The sequence below is a fragment of the Panthera onca genome, chromosome B2 (assembly GCF_046562875.1).
Source record: "Panthera onca isolate mPanOnc1 chromosome B2, mPanOnc1 haplotype 2, whole genome shotgun sequence".
Lineage (NCBI taxonomy): Eukaryota > Metazoa > Chordata > Mammalia > Carnivora > Felidae > Panthera > Panthera onca.
In genome coordinates, this window is record NC_138343.1 from 118181804 (window position 1) to 118202981 (window position 21178).

At 36.7% G+C, this 21178-nt stretch overlaps 1 protein-coding gene across 2 annotated transcripts in view; it reads right to left on the bottom strand.

The window, feature by feature from the left end:
* Window positions 1-21178, bottom strand: part of MED23 (mediator complex subunit 23) — a 52345-nt gene that overhangs the window by 5259 nt on the left and 25908 nt on the right. For both annotated transcript variants that reach the window (XM_060616682.3, XM_060616681.3), the window contains 16 exons: window positions 20203-20348; window positions 18959-19204; window positions 17005-17147; window positions 15813-15987; window positions 14034-14197; window positions 11486-11610; window positions 10248-10453; window positions 9978-10158; window positions 8365-8535; window positions 7712-7928; window positions 5916-6152; window positions 4432-4597; window positions 3545-3617; window positions 2325-2539; window positions 1264-1384; window positions 384-515 (listed from right to left, as the gene is read on the bottom strand). In XM_060616682.3, coding sequence (XP_060472665.1) covers window positions 384-515; window positions 1264-1384; window positions 2325-2539; window positions 3545-3617; window positions 4432-4597; window positions 5916-6152; window positions 7712-7928; window positions 8365-8535; window positions 9978-10158; window positions 10248-10453; window positions 11486-11610; window positions 14034-14197; window positions 15813-15987; window positions 17005-17147; window positions 18959-19204; window positions 20203-20348 — 2718 coding nt within the window. The remainder of the gene's footprint in view (window positions 1-383; window positions 516-1263; window positions 1385-2324; window positions 2540-3544; window positions 3618-4431; window positions 4598-5915; window positions 6153-7711; window positions 7929-8364; window positions 8536-9977; window positions 10159-10247; window positions 10454-11485; window positions 11611-14033; window positions 14198-15812; window positions 15988-17004; window positions 17148-18958; window positions 19205-20202; window positions 20349-21178) is intronic.

The following is a 21178-nucleotide window of genomic DNA, read 5'->3' on the forward strand; positions in this document are numbered from 1 at the left end:
TGTCCAATGTCCCCAGAGTGTACCCTAATCACTGTGGGGGAAAAGCAGGACCTCCTTTACTCTTTACACCACACCTCCCTGGTCTTTTCAAAAAGTAGTCATACCATACTGTTTCTTTCTAATGAGATTACTATTAATCAACAACCTCGGTCTTTTTCAGATGCCCTGCTGCAAATATCAAGGGGGGAAAGTTTGAGAAATGATAACATGTATTTACTATTACTTTATACATGCAGAATAATGTGTTCATATAGCCTAAAAGGTCTAATAACATCAGCCTTCTCCTCTTAAAAGAAAAAAATTTAAAAATCTCAAACAAAAGTATATCATCACATAGTCAAGTTGTCTAAACTAAACATCATTAAAAGATAAAATTAACTTACTTGTTCTTTTACGCTGTCACCAGTAAACATATACTTCATATGATACAGGAAGTCACAGATGGGGTCCATGTAATTTAAGTGGGCGCTGCACTGGTCTACATTCAGCAACATGTCATAAAATGCCACACCGATCTATTTAACAAATAATATAAAATTACTTAAATGGGCAAAAATATTCAGTAATTTAGAATGATGCAGCTGGACTCCATTACAAGACAAACACAGAGGGATAACATGTTTGTTGAAGAATTGTCGCTGATCATACAAACCTCTATGTGCATGGGATATATACGGTCTGCATTAATAATGGAATCCAGAGTGCTACAAAACTCCCCCCCCAATAGGGCTCAAACGTAGTTTCTCTTCGTAACTCAGGAATGTCGCTTAAAATTAAGAGGTAGACAATCTCTTTTGTAGAAACCACTTCTCAGTGTCTGAGATAACCACAGTCTCAGAGATACTTCAGATTGTACCTTCTTAGTTCCATTTGGTGGCTCATACTTTAAGGTTCTATTCCTGTCTCATTTTCTTTTCTCTATACTCTTGTAAGACTGACTGACTTCATCCATTTCCATGATTTTAATCAATTCCTCTGCACTATAGTGCAGGCTCTCAAATGCACTTCTCCATCTTAACTTTCTTCTCAAGCTTGATAATGGTTATTTCCCCTATATTTCCAATTCAGTACATCCCGCACCAAACTCATTATACGCATTCTAAGTTACAGGCACGCTAAATCCTCTAAAATTGCTTTTAGAGCCTATTAAACTAATTTCACTACTAATGGTTACGATATGCAGGTTGGAAAACACTGGGAAATAAACTTACATAGATCTTTTAGGACTTAATCTTATCACAGAAAAGCCAGATTATATTTTACCTCTATCATACATCGAGTTCTCTCCTGCTGAAATCTTTGTAAAAATGGTCCCACAAGATGATACACATAAAGCAACTGGAATTCAGTTTTCACTATAGGAAGAAGGACTTCAGTGAGAAACCTAAAATTCGAAGATTAAAAATAAAAATTTCCTGTGACTTTAAATCATTTGAATTATTTGAACTTTGTTGATGTAGCCTACCCAAGCATTTGTAAAATTTGTAATATTTTTTAAAGTTTCTCTTTCTAATTAATCTTACATTTCTCACTGGCTATTATTTTCATTTGATTATCAAAATAAATTACTTCAGATTTAGGAGTCATTCTCAACAGTACAATTACTAAGTGACAGGGGAATTACAGGTACCCCCGGATCCCCTGAGTGCTTTCTGAAAGTTTGCATCATGCCACTTTGCTTTTACAAAAGACCTACATTATTATAGCGATGGTTTTTTTTTTTGTAAAAGCAAAAATTCTCTTTGGTCTTCTTTTGGTTTGCAAAAATAGGTACTAATATAGGTCTTCCATAAAAGCGAAGTGGCGTAACATGAACTTTTAGAAAGAGTGGGATATGCTTTACTTTACGCCATTTTGGCTTATGGAAGGTTTCACAGTAATGTTCTACTTTTGAATAGTAGGAAAAACATTTATCTGAAATAAAAAGAGAATGGCCAATCTAATATAAATGCCATACTCAAGAAATGTGAATTTAAGTAATACCAATTGTATAGTCAAGAAAAAATAATCAGAAAACAGGCTAATATGAGTTATACAGTTCAAAATACAACTTGTGAGATATATTCTGGAAAAAGCATGCATTTGACGAAGTCTCCTGAAACTGTGATGGAAAACTAGATATCAGATTATTTCTTGCATATACAAATTAATTTTTACAGAAAATTCTGAAATTAAAGAGCTTCCTCATTATTTAGAAACTCTATGTAATTAAAATTCACTTTGCAAGTTTTCTATTGAATGAGATGCATACCTCATGTGTAAATGAGTTAAAAAACACACAAAACAAAAAGAGTCCAATTTATTTAAGAAATCATAATACCTACTTGGGAATGAGAGAAAGTTGCCCAATGCTGGAATGGTGCCACACAGCATGTGCGAGAGCTAATGTATAGCTGCAGCTCATCTCGGAGTAGGACTGATGACAAGCAGTGAAATCAAAGAGGCGGAATGGATAGCCAACCCACTCTGACTCAGAGGTCAAGCTGGGACTGCTGATAACACTCACAATTCGATCGTGAAGAACAATCCAATATGGCTCCTTTAAAATGAGAGGAAAGCCTGATGAAAATGATCACTTATCCAGTATTCCACCCCATTTCTAATATTCCACTCCAAAGCCTAACATAATGGCACATTCTCATTCTTTAAAATTTTTTACTTATCTAGCTTGTGTTTTTGTGTAATGGAGATTTTGAAATCAAAAGTGAGTGGTTTCACAGTAAGTCAAATACAGTTAAGAACCTGGGGATAAGTGTCTGTGAGTTAGAGGGCTAGTATCTGATACTAGTGTATGGAAAATTGCCCTTACCAATACCTATTATACAGACAACACTGGTACACATATATAACTCACAGATAAATATAGATATTTTGGAGGTGTGCAAGGAAAAAATGATTCATAGAGGTGCATAATCAAACAAGTTTGGAGAGCACAGAGTTAGATAATGTCATTGACATCAAAAGGTATCACAATAGACAACTGAATAGTGCTAAGTAGACACATGTGAGGTCACAGAAGGGAGACTTCACATGAGGGGAGGTCCAGGAAGGGTTCACTGAAGAAGCAGAACCTAAGCTGGCAAAGAATGAACAGGCTTCAGAGAAGCTGACAGAAGGAAGATGGGCTCTGCATAATGTCTCATTCTATAACACATCAGAAGTACCTCAGACATATCTCAACAAGTGTTATTTGCATGAGTGAAAGGCTCTAGATATGTAGCATGTTAAGTGGTCAAAAGCAGATCAGAACTAAGGTTGGCTAGATAATGTAAGAACTAAAGTTGGTCAGACAAAGGATACCGAGACCCATTGGTCAGGCAGATTTTTAGATCTGAAGAAGGCAAACAAAATAGTCACTGTAGGTGTCTGAAGCAACAATGATATGAAAACTTGAAAAATATGAACCACTTCCTTAATTGCATGACGTCCTTATACAAGGGCATCTTACATGCATCTTTTTTTTTTTTTTTTTTCCCATGCATCTTATTCTTTTGGCTGACAGGGAACAACTGTATTCTGGTACAAATCAAAATGATTAACTCACTGGCAGTGCAGTGATGATGAGTCCAATTGCATTCATCCATGCTGTAATATTCTCTCTTGGCACTAAAGGCTGACTATAAGTGAAGAAAACAGAAGAAAAATATGAAAAATGTGAAATTACAAAAACACCCTTGTACGGTTAATAATGGATCTTATTTTGACAACATATATAAATTGGGGCTAACAACTGATCTACTCCAATAAAACTACAATGGATTTTCATTGAGTAAAAATTTAAATATCCAAAAGCTTTTTTTTTTGGTTGTCTCCTTTAACAGCGGTTGCTGGGATGTTAAGACTATTGCCACTTATTTCCACTTCTCCAATCATTATCCCCCACTTCATGCTGATCTTCAAGAAAGGAATCTTGAAAGATTATCTTTAGTGAGATGATAACCTTATTCCTAAATGTCAAACAGCTACTAAAGAGTAGAGGTTGGGGTGGGGGGCGCCTGAGTGGCTCAGTTGGTTAAGCGTCTGAGTTTGGCTCAGGTCAAGATCTCGCTGTCTGTGAGTTCGAACCCTGTGTCAGGTTCTGTGCTGACAGCTCAGAGCCTGGAGCCTGCTTCAGATTCTGTGTCTCCCTCTCTCTGCCCCTCCCCCACTTGTGCTCTGTCTCTCTAGAAAATGAATAAATGTTAAAAAAAAAAAATTTTGTTTTTAATTAAAAAAAAAATAGTAGACGTGGGAACAAACCCAGGTCTTCTGACCCTGTCCAGGGCTCCCTCCATTATATCTATATCACAAAGACAAAATCTGGGACCAAAAGACAGTTACCGTCCCAAGTGCATCAGCCTTGGGACAACAGATTTGTCTAACAGCTCCTAATAAAATATCATTCTCTTTACAAAAAACAATGAATCTTACTGCATGAAACAGGATACACACCTTTTCAGGACGACATTTAGAAGAGCATTTCCAACATCTTCACCTGAAACGGCCAAGGCCATGAGCTCCACACAAGTAACATGCAGTGCATGGGCAGCTGGGTTGGGAAACTCATTGAATCTCCAGTCGCAGTTTGGGAATGGACCGGGAGATTTGCCAGCCATCGGTGCAGATAATTAAAGCAATAACTGTTTGCTTGTTTTGAAATTAATGGCTCATATTTGTAGAGTGCTTTACAGTTTTCCAATGTTTCACATGTAAGCATCTCATTTGATTATCAATTTATGATTATGAGGCCTCAATAAGTGAGCAGAAATTAAGAGGCAAATACCATGAACCAAATACACTAATACGTTTGACATAACTGAAATGCATAATCACAAGGTAGAAATAGCTGGTCTTCTATAGGTGTGCTTTTATAACTGTGACATGACAGCCATAGATGCAACCAAAGTAGCCCTAGGCTTCATCTACCTATTTCTTTCAATAGTTGTAAGGCAGGTAGTAAGAACATTATAATGAGTAATTCTTTTACTTCAGGAAATAAATCTCTTTGTGTAAGAAAATAAATCGTGCCCATTTACGTAAAATTGCTCTACCTAGTAAATAGTGATATGGTATACAAACATATTAAACATAGTGTGCTTATAACTTAAAACATGAAATCAAAAAAAGAAATAAAAATATAAGTAAATCAGCTTTTTCACTAAAAAGGAGGGAAAAACAAGTTTTATTATTATCTATTAATATATTTTAAAAGCATCCAAGGATTTGTTTAAAGCAACAAAATTCTAGGGGTGGGAGGGAGGGGAAAGTGGGTGATGGGCATTGAGGAGGGGACCTGTTGGGATGAGCACTGGGTGTTGTATGGAAACCAATTTGACAATACATTTCATATTAAAAAAATAATAAAGTAAAGTAACAAAATTCTATATTCTCCAGTAGCAAACAGATGCATTTACTACAATACATAGTATATTTTTTTGGAGATCAATTTTTTTTTCTTTGAAACAAATCTTGTAAGGTCTGTTTTTAAGATTTAAATTTTAATGGAGTGAATTTCTGCCTATTTGGCAGCTAAGTTGATGTTGCTAATTTAAGATGTCAAAACCTTTACAAAAGTAAAAACAAAAATAATCTTAAAAGAATTGAAGCCTTGGCATGTATAAAAATATTACCTTGAGGGGTGCCTGGGTGGCTCAGTCATTAAGCATCCGACTCTTGGTTTTGGCTTGGGTCATGATCTCACAGTTTGTGAGTTTGAGCCCTGTGTTGGGCTCTGTGCTGACAGCGGGGCGCCTGCTTGGGATTCTGTCAGTCCCTCTCTCTCTGCCCCTCTCCAGCTCGTGCTGTCTCTGTCTCTCTCAAAATGAATAAATAAACTTAAAAAAATATATATTACCTCGAAAAGGTAGTATGTGTCCTCACAAATCAACATATAGTTATTTCTGAAAGGTCTGGAAAAATCACAATGAAAAGGATATTATCTACTAGTCTGCCAATCAATCTGCAATAGTAGGAGTCATCAGGGATCCAAGGATTTTCTTCTCGTGCATTCATGCCACACTTCAGGTACGTGTCACTTAGACACCAGCCTTGGGGTCGATTATCCTTGAGTGAGCCAATGATGGCATGGACAAGTTTTCGCTTGAGATGTGGGCGGTCTCTCAGGTGCATTTCATAATAGTGCAGAGTATTATACAAATAAGTCACTGGCCGATCTGCCAAGAAGAAAACAATCATCACGAAGTTTATCCAGTTACCAACAACTGTGAAAAACTAACCCTCTGTGTTCAAGATTACCAAAAGATAGCTCAGAAGCCAATGAAACTATTTCACATGCTGGGAAGTTGCGTACGATGAATATTTTTATTTCAAAACAAGGCAGAAGGCTTCGAATAATATATACATGGTATGTAAATGAATAACTGCTGTGGCGCTGCTGATACTAGCAAAAAGATCAGAAGAGCCTCAATGGTCAAAAACAGGGTAAATCATGGCATGTACGGATTAATGGGCTTTTTATGCACTGATAAAAATAATCCATCCTAACACACTATACAGGTATTAAAACAAGGTGCAGAACAATGTGTGTATTATATATTATTTGTGGGGGAAAAAAAAAAAACCAACCCTAACTACACAATAGCTAAGGAAGGAAGCACAAGGAACTGGTAACAGTCGTTGCCCACAGAGAAAGAAACTGGCTAGCTGGAGATCAGGGATGGGACTAACTATTCTTCCCTGCGTACCCTTCTCTACCATGCGCATGTTACCTAATCCAAAAAAACAAAAACAAAAACAAAATGTTTTTACAGGAATGCTCACTTGAACTTCATACTTACTCTGTAATGCTAACATGCAATTCAGACTTCTGGTTAGGAGGAAAACATCTTAGATAAAGGACTAAGAAGAACTGCCCCCCACCCCGCCACCCCAGAGAAATATACTTTGTCCCCACAGTGGCTGCTCTAGGACTTTCATGCTCCTGTCACTGACTCCACCATTCTCTAGTCACATGGTTTCAAACTTTGTAGTTCTCTTCTTTTCTTTCTATATTCTCCCTACAAGCAGCAGTCAAGGCCTGTTCCTTCTCCCTGGACTATCTGTCCCTTCTTTCGCATTCCCAATGCCATTACAGTTGTTTAGATACTAATCCTACACCTGAAATTTTTTGACGTTAAGTTTTTGAAATGGCTTCCTCCTTCCAAAACATGCTACCGACTACAACTAGATTTAACTTTCTAAAATAATGCTCTCTATGCCATGACCTTACTCAATAACATCTAGTTGACTCTTGATTATCTGCATGTTATAAAATCAAAACTTCTGAGCCTGGCAAAGGTGATCTACATTGTCGGGTACAATGTTTAAATTCTCAAGTTAGCCGATGAGGACACTGTTGTTAAAATGCTGTGATTTTTCCAAAAGATTCCTTCTGCCTAGAATGTTCTCTTCTTCCTGTTTAGATAAATCACATACATCACAGCTCAAATCCTATCATCCAGGAAGCCTGCCAAGACCCTTTAGTTCACAGTAACATCAGTCTGCTCTGAACTCATAACGCTTCTCTTTCCCTACACATTTGGCAATTAATCACACACTATGTAAAAGGGGGCCTCTCCTGCATATCACTTTTATTTCTGCTATTTAGTACATCTGCTATGACCTACCTATTCATATTGTTATGTCACCTACTTTATACTTCATGGCATCACTATATAGCACTTACTCCCAAAACATTTTTATTGAAAAACAATTAAAATTTGAAAAAGCTCACCATGAAATTTATATAAGCCACCAAGGTGATCTAGTAGAGTCTCCAGTGACTTGGAAACTGGAAGCAGCTCTAAAAACCTGTGGATTACTATATCAAATACTGGGAGAAATCGAAGACACACATTTCCAAAATAGATGGGGAGGTAGGGAGACTGAATCTGCACAGGAGGGTCGACCTGCTCCGCGAGGCCCTCAAAATACAGTTTCTCGGGGTACTTCTGTGGAAGTGAGAAAATGGGAAATGTTTAGGACATCTTTTTTTAAATTCTCTTAAAAAATAGAGCTAAATAAACTTGTCATTTTTAAAAGAATATGAAAACATTTTTGTTTTGCAGCGCAATGAAATCTAGAGTCCTTCACTTGACAAAAATCTCTATTATCCCAAAGGTATATCGAAAAAGATTTATGTATAGAAAATTTGTGATAACCCTTTCATTTTGTATGTAAGTACTCACATCTACTAAAATTGCAGTTTCAATATATTCTTAACGGTAGAGATATTCTAGAACCTCGAGGAAGTTTAGAGAGCTAATTTACTTCTGTACAGATTAGAGAGAAAACAGTGGAACCACAGAGAAAACAGCCAAATCAATTAGCCAAATACCTAAGTCTGGCTTAAGAAGGAGTCACAGAAGCACTGATTTGAATGAGTACCTTGTGATAATTCATGTGCTTGGTGTGCCAGTCGTTCTGTAGCCAGTGCTCTGGAGAATTTTCCTTCACGAAGTCACTCACTCGATTTCTAAAATCATTTGGTTTGAGTAACAGCAACTGAATTATGAAATAACAAACCTGGGCTTCATTTCCTTCATGACTACGCATGGCCTTTGGAGAAAAACAGAAAAATGATATCAAAATGTCTGACCTGTGCAAAAGCATGGCCCCTCCACTAGATAGTCTAAATTGGAATATAGTAATACCTCACTATCATTACAGTTTCAACATATGTGGAGTCTACCCCTAACCAACTGTTCAGAATTCCCTAAGCGCATTTAACTTTCTTACTCATTTTTGGTTCTCACCATTCCTTCTGTCTAAAGTATCACTCTTTTTTCTTTTGTTGAAATTTAACCCATTTTTCAAGATATATCACCTGGGTAGATGTGCTCTCATTACTGCCTGGCGATATTTTCCTCACTCACACCTCTATCTGATCCTTCTATCTTATTGATTTATAGACTTAGCTTACTTCCCCTACTATATCATAACCATATTTATGTTCTGCAGCTAAGAGGTTAATGTTAACCAACTAAGCCACCCCAAATATCAACACTGCAGTATTTTTTTTAATGTTTATTTATTTTTGAGAGAGAGAGAGAGAGACAGAGTGATTGAGGGACAGGCAGAGAGAGATGGAGACACAGAATCCGAAGCAGGCTCTAAGCTCTGAGCTGTCAGCACAGAGCCCGACGTGGGGCTTAAACTCATGAAGCATGAGATCATGACCTGAGCCAAAGTCGGACACTTAACCAACTGAGCCACCCAGGTGCCCCAACACTACAGTGTTAAAAAAAATAAGTATTTTCCAGCCTTGTTCAGTGTCTTCTCTTAAAATCTTGCTGAAATAGGGGTGCCTGCATGGCTTAGTCAATTAAACATCCAACTTCAGCTCAGCTCATGATCTCACGGTTCGTGAGTTTGAGTCCCACATAGGGCTCTGTGCTGACAGCTCAGAGCCTGGAGCCTGCTTCGGATTCTGTGTCTCCCTCTCCCTCTGCCCCTTCCCGGCTCACGCCCTGTCTCTCTCTCTCAAAAATAAATAAATAAATGTTAAAAAAAATTTTTTAAAGTTTTTTGCTGAAATAGACATCAAAGTTGAGAAAAAAATAATTTGAGGAATATTGGGTGGCTATGTGAAACATTCAGTTCTGACTGTGGCTACCAAAGTGTACAGAAATGATTATTAACACTCTGCAAAGAAATACGATGGCTTTTTACCACTCCTGCCTCTAGTGGGAGCCTTTGGGAATCAACTCAGGGTTTAACTAACTGTTTATACTTTCACAGCATCACAAGATCAGGATCATGTCTGTCTTACTTACTTCTATACTTTCTGTGCATCAAACATAGCAGATATTCAATACATGCTTACTGAATGAATGAATGAATAAATACACTGGGAAATCTCTAGTTCCTTAGGGAATTGATAGTAAGACTTGATTATAGGCAATATAGTTTGATCAGCACAAGATCTATCAGTCACACACACTGATCCAAAACAGAATGAGGCGGCTTAGAAACTTATTCCTAAGTAAGCATATTCTTACCAGGCAGAGAATTAATCTGTCCAATGTAACAATGTTGTACTTCCATACCATGTCATTAAGAATTTCAATGCATTTGTTGAGTTGCTGACCCCCAGCTGATGTAGAGAACTCATATACTAGGAAATCTGCAAATGTTCTCACATGGGCAACCAAGGCCCTGGCTCCAATTCTTTCTAATACTCTGGAAATCAGAGAGTAAAAAATAAGTTATATTGCTGTATGGTAATAATGGATTGTCAAATGGAATGCAGATCTAGGTTTTTGGCTTACCTATAGCCAATCTGATTTATATGATCTGTTTCCAAGAGCATTTTCCAGAGAAGACAAAGGAAGAGAGGAGGAGAGCCTTGCATAGAAAAGTGGGTAATGATGTCATTTTCATTGGTCATCGACTTCCACTTCCTATACTCCTCTTCCACATTTTTTTTCAGATTAAAACGGCTTTCCTGAGGTACGTTATTTTGTTTGAAGAATGCCTAAAAGGAAGATGAGAAGTTTACTTCAAGGGTTATACTAGAAAGAACACTGGCTACAGAGTTAAGAAGCCAGTTCTAGGCTTGATTATGACACTAATAAACTCTAGGCAACCTCAAGCAACTTAGTAATCAAGCCTTGAATTTCTATAATGGGAAAATACACAGGCTTAATTTGGTATCTCTAAGATTCCCTTTCTAGATTTCCTAAACAGAAATTCCAAGCAAGCCTGAATTCAAAGCTTCTTCAATCATCTGTTGATACTTCTGTTCATCATTAAAAAGAAAAAAAAAAAAAGAAATTTATGTATCCTTTGGTTACATATTTTAGCATCTCTGTAAGGAAAATCTATTACACAGCCAAATGGGTCTCAGACCATCAGTAATGACACCACCTGGGACCTGTAAGAAATGCAGTTTTGGACCCCATTCCAGACCTACTGAATTGGAAGTTCTGCCCCTAGGGCCCAGCAGTCGGTATCCGAACAAGCCCTCTAGGTGATTCTGGTAAATTTGAGAACTAATGCTTTAGCCCTATTAGAAGTTATAGAAAGCAGATGTTCATTATGCTTAAACTTTTCTTTGCAAAGTAGAGGACAGATGAAGTTTTCTTTTCTCCATATTATAAAAGCCAAGCTTATAGTTTTTCTCTCTGTGTGATTAAGAAAAAATTCAGTCAAGTGCACCAATGTGTATTCTGTGCAGCTCCATTAACTTGTATTTCTCCCCATTTCAGTTCTAAGAGAAAGAATTTTTTAGGTAACGTGTTAATTCTCACAAGATTGTAAAACTGTTAATAATATGAGATCATAATTAAATTTTTAGGAATATATACAGTCCTAGAGTACGACAAGGAACAAGTCAAGACACTTGGAATAGCAAAGATTTTTTGAAAAAGAAATAAAAGCTAATTTCCTTTGGATATCACTAAAACAAAGTCTCTAGTACAACACTAAATGGGAAAGAATGACTTTATATATATTAAATGGAAGAATGATTTTTACATATTCAACATGTAATTCAAGACCAGATTACCTGTAGCGGGCCTGGAAAACAGCTAAGAGTGTGTGATGCCCAATTATGAGGAGTAAAACTCATGATGGTCTGAAGTATATCTTTACACCAAGTTCCCTGAATTGAGTCAGAGCCTGTAAAAAAATCTAAACATAAACAAAAAATGTAATCGAGATATAAATGATCATACCCACAATTCTTAAATATCACAGAGGAAGCAACAAACAATTATGCACACCCAAGGAATTTCACTGCAATACGCTCACTGCTTAACTAGCTACATTCAGCTTAGGACCTAAGTTTTTTTAGTCTATGTGAGTGTTTTGAATGATCGCATTAGTAAGTAAGAACACGATTAGTGGAAAGAAGACAAAAGACATTGCAATCTAAGTTTTTTTAAGGTTACAGAGCACCAATGATACAACAGTGATACAGGCCCACCACGAATGCTCATGTAGTTGACTCTGACAATAAGGAGTCAGCACTTCACTGAGCCAAGGAAATATAATTACAAAAGCAGCTATATTTTCTAGTGGTTGAAACAGCTACAGACTATAACTCTCTAAATCAAGAAGGTTAATTTATATAAAATAAGATAGTCCACACAGATGTTATTTCAGGCTGCTAAATCCAGTAACTATTTCTTTAAAACAGCAGTTCTCCAAGTGTGGTCTGTGGAGTCTGTGGGTCCCCAATATCCTTTCACGGATTTGATGAGGTAAAAACTACTAAAATAATTATAATAAGACAGCATTGACCTTTTTACTGTGTTAACATGTGCACCAATAGTGCAAAGGTAATGATAGGTAAAACTGCTGGCCTGTAGAACAAATCAAACTGTGGCACCAAACTATACTAACAGCCATTGTAATCTTCACTATGCTCTTGGCTGGGGGTCAGGGGTGGGGAGAAGGAGTCAGTTTTACTTAAGAATATCCTTGAAGTAGTGAAAAAGACTGTATCTCAGCCCTTAAGTACATCTCATTTTAATATTCTGTGTGATAAAAACGGAGGTATGAATAGTGTTCTAGCTACTATTATACATCAAAGTATGATGGGTATCTTAAGGAAAAGTACTTGTGCAATTGTTTGAATACTGAGTGAAATTAGCTCTTTTTTTAAAAATGGAATTCCATTTTTACTTAAAAGAACATCTGACAGAAAACTACAGTTATTCAGACTTGGGCACTAAGCACACATTTTCTTGAAAATTAACAAAGGGAGCCTGTTACTTCAAGGAAAACAAATGACCACATCTTTTGCCAGTGATAAAATTTGACACTTCAAGTGAAAAATCAAAATTTTGGAAAACTTGTATCTACTACTATAAACCTAATAGTTTTATAAAACTTAAAGATTTTCCTAAAGAAATGTGTAGTGATATAAACAAATGTAATTTTATGATACTGTATAATGAAGTGTGTGAACATTTATAAGATCTATATAATTCACTGACCCAATGTCTTCCAAAACACTAATTCATGAAGCTACAAAATATGGATTAAAAAAATCCATTAAATGTGCAAAACAGACCAATGGGTTATAATGTAATAGAGTAAAAAAAGTTCACTGATAGAATTTTGGATTGCATTCTACATTGCACCGAACATTTAAGAAACCATCACTTGTCCAATTTTGTGTGACATCAAAGAGTATTCACAATTATCGGAAAGGCTATTAAAATACTCCTCTCCTTTCCAACCTGTTACCTGGGTGAGGCCATATTTTCTTCATTTCTAAAATAACATATTGAGATAGGTGAAATGCAGAAGTAAATCTGAGAATCTAGCAAAGCTTTCTTTACATCAGATATTAAAGAGAGATGTAAAAAATGTGAAAAAATGGCACCTCTTCTCACTAAAGTTTTGTTTTAGAGAATATATAATTTATTTTTCATAAAAAATTAGAATGTTAATATATGTTTATTATTTTTAAGGGAATCAAACAAATACTAAAAAAGCATCTATCTTAATATCTATAAGGTAAATATTGATAAAATAATAAATGTTGATAAAATCCATATAAATGGAAAATCTTTGGGAATTTGTATGATTTTAAGAATGTGAAATGGTCCTGGGGTACCTGGATGGCTCAGTCGGTTGAACATTCCACCTTGGCTCTGGTCATGATCTCATAGTCCATGAGTTCAAGCTCTGCCTCAGGCTCTGTGCTGACAGCTCAGAGTCTGGAGCCTGCTTCAGGTTGTGTGTCTCCCTCTCTCTCTGCCCCTCCTCCCCCTTCCCCACTCACACTCTGTCTCCCTCTCTCTCTGAAAAAGTAAACATTAAAAAAAAATTTACAAATGTTAAGTGGTCCTGAGACAAAAAAGGTCAAGAACCACTATTTAAAAATGATGTAAAATGGCTGGAAACTGAAGCTCAACCTAGTTAAAAAATGATAGTACACAGAAGAACCTACATTAATGATTGAAATGGTGAAGGTATTAAAACAACTTTTTTTTTAAACATATGAAAAGGGTCTTTTTGCGATGCTTCTTTAATAATCGCTAAGGACACAGCACGCTCTAATTCATTTGTTTTCCCTATTGATGGTCGCACATTCACTGTACCTGTTACATGAGTTGCTCTAGCTAAGGTCAATATCAAGGCTCGGTTCAGCTCCTCAGATTCCGCGGACAGCACCGTTTTGGGATCACTCAGGAAGCGTGTGAACTGTGGCTGTACCTCCGAACTACCTAATGCTGTTATAAGCCTAAGTGCGGTACTCTCAACACTAAAAGGTGAGAGAACAAAAAGAAATGTGAAAAAGTTAAGTGGCATATAAAATTTCAGAATTATAGAATTGAATCTAGTTCTAGGTTAATTACAATTGAAAAATATGCAAACTTTGAATTCCTCTTCTTTGATTAAAAAAAAAAAAAAACCTTCCTCCTTTGAGTAAGAATGAACTTTGTCTTAAAAACCTGAGATACCAAATGTTATAGCAAACACCATCTGACATTTTTTACATATTTGAAAAAGATAGCCTGCAGCTTATAGGACTAAACAATTTCACCTGGATATATAGGATTTCAAAAATTACATTTTTTAGGGGTGTGTGGGTGGCTCAGTCGCTTAAGCATCCAACTCTTGATTTCCGCTCAGGTCATGATCTCACAGTTTGTGGGTTCAAGCTCCACGTTGGGCTCTGTACTGTATGGAGCCCATTTGGGAGTCTCTCTCCCTCTCTCTCTGCCCCTCCCCTGCTTGTACTCTCTGTCTCTCAAAATAAATAAACGTTAAAGTAGCCTCTTATTTAAAAAAATTATATTTAAAAAAATTTTATTTTATTTTATTAATGTTTATTCATTCAGAGAACGCACACGCACAAAGGCATGGGAGGGGCAGAGAGAGAGAGGGACAAAGGATCTAAAGCAGGGTGGGTGCTGACAGCAGAGTGGCCAATGCAGGGCTGGAACTCACAAACTGAACGATGATCATGACCTGAGCAGAAGTTGGATGCTCAACCAACCATTCTAAAGGGCTAAATTAGAACCCAAGTGCCCCTTAAAAAAAATTTATATTTTTAAATCTCAAATATATTTTCACTTAAAACAAAATCAGAATGACATGACAATTTAACCATAATCTAAAGTATATTTAAATCCAATATTCTAGGGGCGCCTGGGTGGCTCAGTCGGTTAAGCGTCCGACTTCGGCTCAGGTCACGATCTCGCGGTCTGCGAGTTCAAGCCCCGCGTCGGGCTCTGGGCTGATGGCTCAGAGCCTGGAGCCTGCTTCCGATTCTGTGTCTCCCTCTCTCTCTGCCCCTCCCCCGTTCATGCTCTGTGTCTCTCTGTCTCAAAAATAAATAAAAAAACATTTAAAAAAATTTAAAAAAAAATAAAAAAAAAAATCCAATATTCTAAATATTTTTAATGTTTAATTTTTGAGAGAGAGAGAGAGAGAGAGAGAGGGAGGGAGGGAGGGAGGGGTAGAGAGGGAGACAAAGAACTCAAGCAGGCTCCAGGCTCTGCGCCATCAGCACAGAGTCCAGTGCGGGGCTCCAACCCACGAACTGTGAGATCATGACATGAGCCCAAGTCTGACGCTTAACCGATTGAGCCACCCAAGCGCCTCCTAAATCCAATATTCTAAAGGGCTAAATTAGAACATATCATCAAAGGCCTTGAAAGTACTTTTTCTCAGTCCAAAGATCACTAGGCAAGGACTCAACTATCTTAATAACTTTCTATTTAAAAGCTGTACTCTACTTCTATATTGGAAATAAGATGCTCTAGAAGAAGAGTTTTATGACAAATGAATAAAAATACTATCAAGGATTAAGTTCCCATCTCCAACAAAGTTTCTAATAAATCTTAAGGGAAGACAGTCATCAAAGAACTCACCAGAGATGGAGCTGGTTCTGGTTTGTTTGTGCAACTGCAGCTAAAGTATGAAGATGGCTCAGGAGCTGCACTCGGTAATGAGGCTGAATGTGGTGCATCCGGTAGCTGAACATCTCGAGAAGTGTGTGCAAGATCCCCCAGGCATGTGACTTGAAAACAGTTGGCAAAAGTTGACCTTGAGGAATAAGACAATTTAAGGCACCAATTATAAAAGTTATGAATTAAAAACATTTCAAGAGTCACATGGAGTAAAATCTACGTAAAGATTTGATCATGAACACACACACACACACACACACACACACACACACTTTCCAAATTTTCTCCATAATTTCTCCCTTAATGGTAATGAAAAAAGTCCAGATCCTAATTATAATACCAAGTTTGCCCTTTTTTTCCCCCTGGAATTTGACAAATGAGACTCAAGTTCATCTAGAAAAATAAGAGACAATAAATGAAAAAAAAAATTACCCTTCCTCACTTCTCAGTTCTTTCAAATTACTTTTATAAAGTTAATGTTTCCAGTCTTTTGAAGCATGAGGATCACTTTTTAATATACAGATTGCATTACACCCACCCCTATTCCCTCCTCTCTCCCCAAAAAGTTTTATTGAACCCTTGATTATCTGGGAAGAAGAGTAATTATGGTTAAAACTAAAATTATACCATATTAGTGAAAAGTTACAATTACCATGAATCAGAAAAAAACTTCTATATTACAAAGTATATATTATTTAGAACTATGTAACAACTAATAAACATTACAAGCTGTCTTCTAAAATGCAGGAAAACTCCTTTCCTATTGCCAGACTTAGCCCCAGGGGCAAACTAGCAAAAGAAGCATACGAGACCACAGATTCTTGCATGAGTACAGGGACCATGTCTGTTTAGCTCATTGTATCCCAAGTACTTAACATAATACCCCCTTCTTATCATAATAACTTTACTTAAAAATGCAGCTTACTCTCCTGATTCTCACACTTCCTACCCCCTTTTTTGCTTTATTTTTCTCCATAAGACATATCATCTGACATATTCTATACTTCATTTATTTACTTGTCTCCCTCATTAGCAGGTAATCTCTACGATTGCAGTGACATCTTTACGCTGTTGTATCCCCAGCACCTAAAAGAATACCTGTTGAATGAATGAATGGGTTAATGGGTACAAACACCAGAAAGTCCCGTCTTACTGATAAATCCTTTGATGCCCAAAGACTCTATTTCCATATAGACCAATAAACGACTGTACGTTTCCACTAGGGCTGGAGCCAAGGCCACACTGGATTTTGCATGAGCAAGTTTTATCACTCTGGTAGCAATGCTATGGATAAGGCTGAGGAGAAACAAAAGAAAAGAAAAATCCATATTTTTGACATAAACATAGGATTAGTGTATTTATAGGAAACTTGGTATAAATCTAAGTTCAAAAATGAATGAGCTCCATTTTAATCATTTCAGCCATGCAGGACACCTGGTAGTGATGCACTGTATAACCTGAGACGAATTCTGGTTTCCATGGTGTTTTCAATGTGCATCAGGATCCCTCTGCTCATGCAAAAAGCAAAATTTGGGTACAACTCATAATGCACTTGAATTGAAAAAAAAAATAAATAAAAAGACCAGGGGCAGCTGGGTGGCTCAGTTGGTTAAGCGTCCAACTCGATTTTGGCTCAGGTCATGCTCTCACGGTTCATAAGATCAAGCACTGCGTCAGGTTCTGCACTGACGGCTTACAGCCCACTTGGGATTCTCTCTCTCCCTCTCTCTCTGCCCCTCCCCTGTGCACTCTCAAAATACATATTTTTTTTTTAAAAGACTGAAACAAAAACTAAAACACAAAAAGAAACCCAAACCTCAAAAATAATTTTAATAAAAGAACATGCATGGATGGCTTTAGTCTGTTTTTCTCTTTCAAATATGTAACTAAAACTGTTTGAGAAAGTAAACAACTTTTATTATGGAATTACTTAAAAAAAAAATCACTGCTAAGATCCAAATGTTGGGTTCTAACAGGGCTTCCCTCAACTCTGTCACCCAAGCAGGTAAAGCACATGTATAATTTTATGACAATGTTTACCATGAGAAAAAGAGCATGGCTTTTCTAGAACTGATGTCCCACAGATACATTCTCTTTCACCCACAGTGTCTGATGTTTGAGCCAGTACTTAAGAGCTGAAAGACTAGAAATAAAAATCTGGATTTCTACCCCTTCTCAAAAAAAATGTAGAAGATTTAGTTACATTAGCTTACGTTCTTACATTATAGAAATTAGCTAAAATGGCAGCACCATGAGGAAAGCTTCAGTCAGCCTCAATTCCTTCTATATACACACACTTCCATGTGCACTAATATCTGACTCTCTTCCACTCAGCAGAATGTGTCACTCATTTACATTATCAGCTTGGCTCTTAAGGGGTACTTAAGGTTCAAGAATCACACCCAACAGAGCATTTTCTGTCTTTTGGAAACCATAATGTCAATTCTAAGAGCATCCTATTTGTAATCAATACAGCAAAGGCATTATAATTTTCACATTCCTGGACTCAGCTATTTCCAGCAAATTACTTGATAAAAATGTACTATGGGTAGATGTAAAGACATAAAAATAGTCTTCTAGCCATCATTATAATAGTAAGACACCATGAATAACTCATGCCCAACAATGCAGAACTGGCTAAATAATTATATATGGCCACACCAAAGACTTCTTTGTAGCAATTAAAACAGATGTTTTAAACACTGGTTTAATTTAGTGTTTAAAACACTAAACCTAAAGAGGTGTTTGATAGATTATTATGGGGAAAAGGTGATTATAACAAAGTGTTACTGTAAGAACACATTTTATTAAAAAAAAAAACAAAAAACCTAGCCCATAAATTCATATATTTATACATAGAAAAAAAGACTCAGAACATATACCAAAAAATTTTACAATGCTTATTTGTTATGATGAGATTATAGCAGTTATTTTCTTCAGATTTATTTTATATTCTAGAGTTCCTATAATAAATAACTTTTATAATAAACCAAATCATGAAAAAATGCAACTGACCATAAAAAACACACACATAATCATGAAATCATGCCTGTACTACACCGATATCAATTCCCCAACACAGGACCAAATAAATAAAAAGAACATACCTCATTTTGGCATGAACCGTCAGTGAGTCCAGGAGGTTCATGGGTAAGGGAGTAATAGACGCGGAAGCCAAGCAGCTCGTTCCAGGAAGAGGTACTCTCATAATTCCATTCCCATAAATAGTTTCTACCAGAGCTCCCATGGGTAATGTAAAACATTCTGAATTTGTAGAGTATGCATTACACAGCAGGGCGATCTTATAGTCATTCATCTGTAAACTTTTATTTCTAAGACTCTGCTGTAGGAACCTACAATTTCAAGTACCATCAAACAGTAAAAAACGCAAGTAACTTCCAGAAAGTTAGCTTTGTGTTTTAAAAAACATTTACTTTCATGAAATGATTTACCAATACTATCTTTATTCCTACAGGTATAATAGTTTCTGCTCAAAATATAGAGTGGTTAACGTACAAAAGTTTAAGTAGCATATCAACAAGAACTTAAATAATAATAAGCTACCAGTTAATGAATATGTGTTAAGTATTACTACATACACAGCACTAAGATTCAAATAATGAACAAGTAACTCACAAATTCTATTTATTATCCATCTGGCTAAGTATAACAATGTGCCTTCATTATAGATGTCACTGTGAAAAGATGATTGAGGAATGTCTCATAAAGGGACAGCCAAATGGAATGTGAAGTCTGACTCCCCTACAGTCTCCTATGAAGAGATCTGGGGATCCTTTTCAGAAGTTCTAGGTGGGAAGTTCAGATATTCCTAATATCCGTGACTATCTAAAGCCAAGTCCTATGCTCTTTTTAAGAGCATCTTCTTTGAGTTATCACAGCTCTGGAAATGATGTAAGGGAGCACACCAGCCAGAAAAGCTCAAACAGTCCTGGCAGCCAGGGAGCGAAAAAGATCTGTCAGATCACCCTCAAATCCTGAGCGCTTAGGAAATTTGGAAACATTTCCACATACTTTTGGAAATTAAGAACTTTAAATAAGGTAAAACATGTAAAAGCAAAGATTAGACCTGGAAATTAAAAATTATATATCTGCATACATATAAACAGAATTAATTTTCTAATTGTTTTCTGATGCAGGTTATTGGTCAGTCTCTCTTGGCAGGACATGCAATTAAATATTCACCTTTACCTCCAGTGGGTGTGGGGAAATTTCTATACTTCATACAAATACCGAGACTGACATTAGTCTATAATGACGTTAGGCTAATGTCATTGCTATTTTTTAAAACAGTAATTTTAAAAAATGAACTGTTAAGCTACAAATTACTTACTCATGGTGAAGCTTTAGAGAATGAGGTATTGGAATCTGTAGCTTGGAGTTGTCATTTTGGGCTTTTCTATTGAGATGAATCCAAATGCAAGTCATTGCAAAGGCATGAGTTGACTGGGGTTTGTTAATATCAGGAACTGGGATATACTGGAAAACAATTTGCATATTATAAGAAAGAGAAGAATTAACAAATTGTAAATATTTTAATAAATATGTATTCTAATAATCCATTGTTGATATAACTCTTTTTAAAATACCCTGTATTAGTTCAGCTTCAATTGTTCTTTGACTCTTTAATAATATAAATCAGAAGATCTAACAGCAATAAAAAATTAAAACTATTATAAGATTGTTTACTTGCCAAGGAATTAACAGAAATTCACAGGTGCTGTCACAGAGCATTCACAATCATTCAAAAATTTACATTCTTTAAAAAACAGACACATTATGAAATTTTACTGAATGTGATAAATATACTGTAAACTCAGAATTTCTAAAGGTCACATATATGGTTTTCAAGAACATAGAAAAATTAAGAAATATGCAATCTAAATAAGTACTGTATTCAATATATATTATCACACACACTATACATATTGTATACTGATGGGGGAAATGATATGGACATGTGGAATTTGCTTTAAAATTGTCTAGTATTAACAAAAAAAGATAAGTGGAAAGATGAAGCAAGGATGTTTCTTAAAACTACAATGATGGGGGGTTCCGGAAGATGGCGGCGTAGGAGGACGCGGGGCTCACAGCGCGTCCTGCCGATCACTTAGATTCCACCTACACCTGCCTAAAGAACCCAGAAAACCGCCAGAGGATTAGCAGAAGGGAGTCTCCGGAGTCAAGCGCAGACCAGAGGCCCACGGAAGAGGGTAGGAAGGGCGGCGAGGCGGTGCGCGCTCCACGGACTGGCGGGAGGGAGCCGGGGCGGAGGGGCGGCTCGCCGGCCAAGCAGAGCCCCCGAGTCT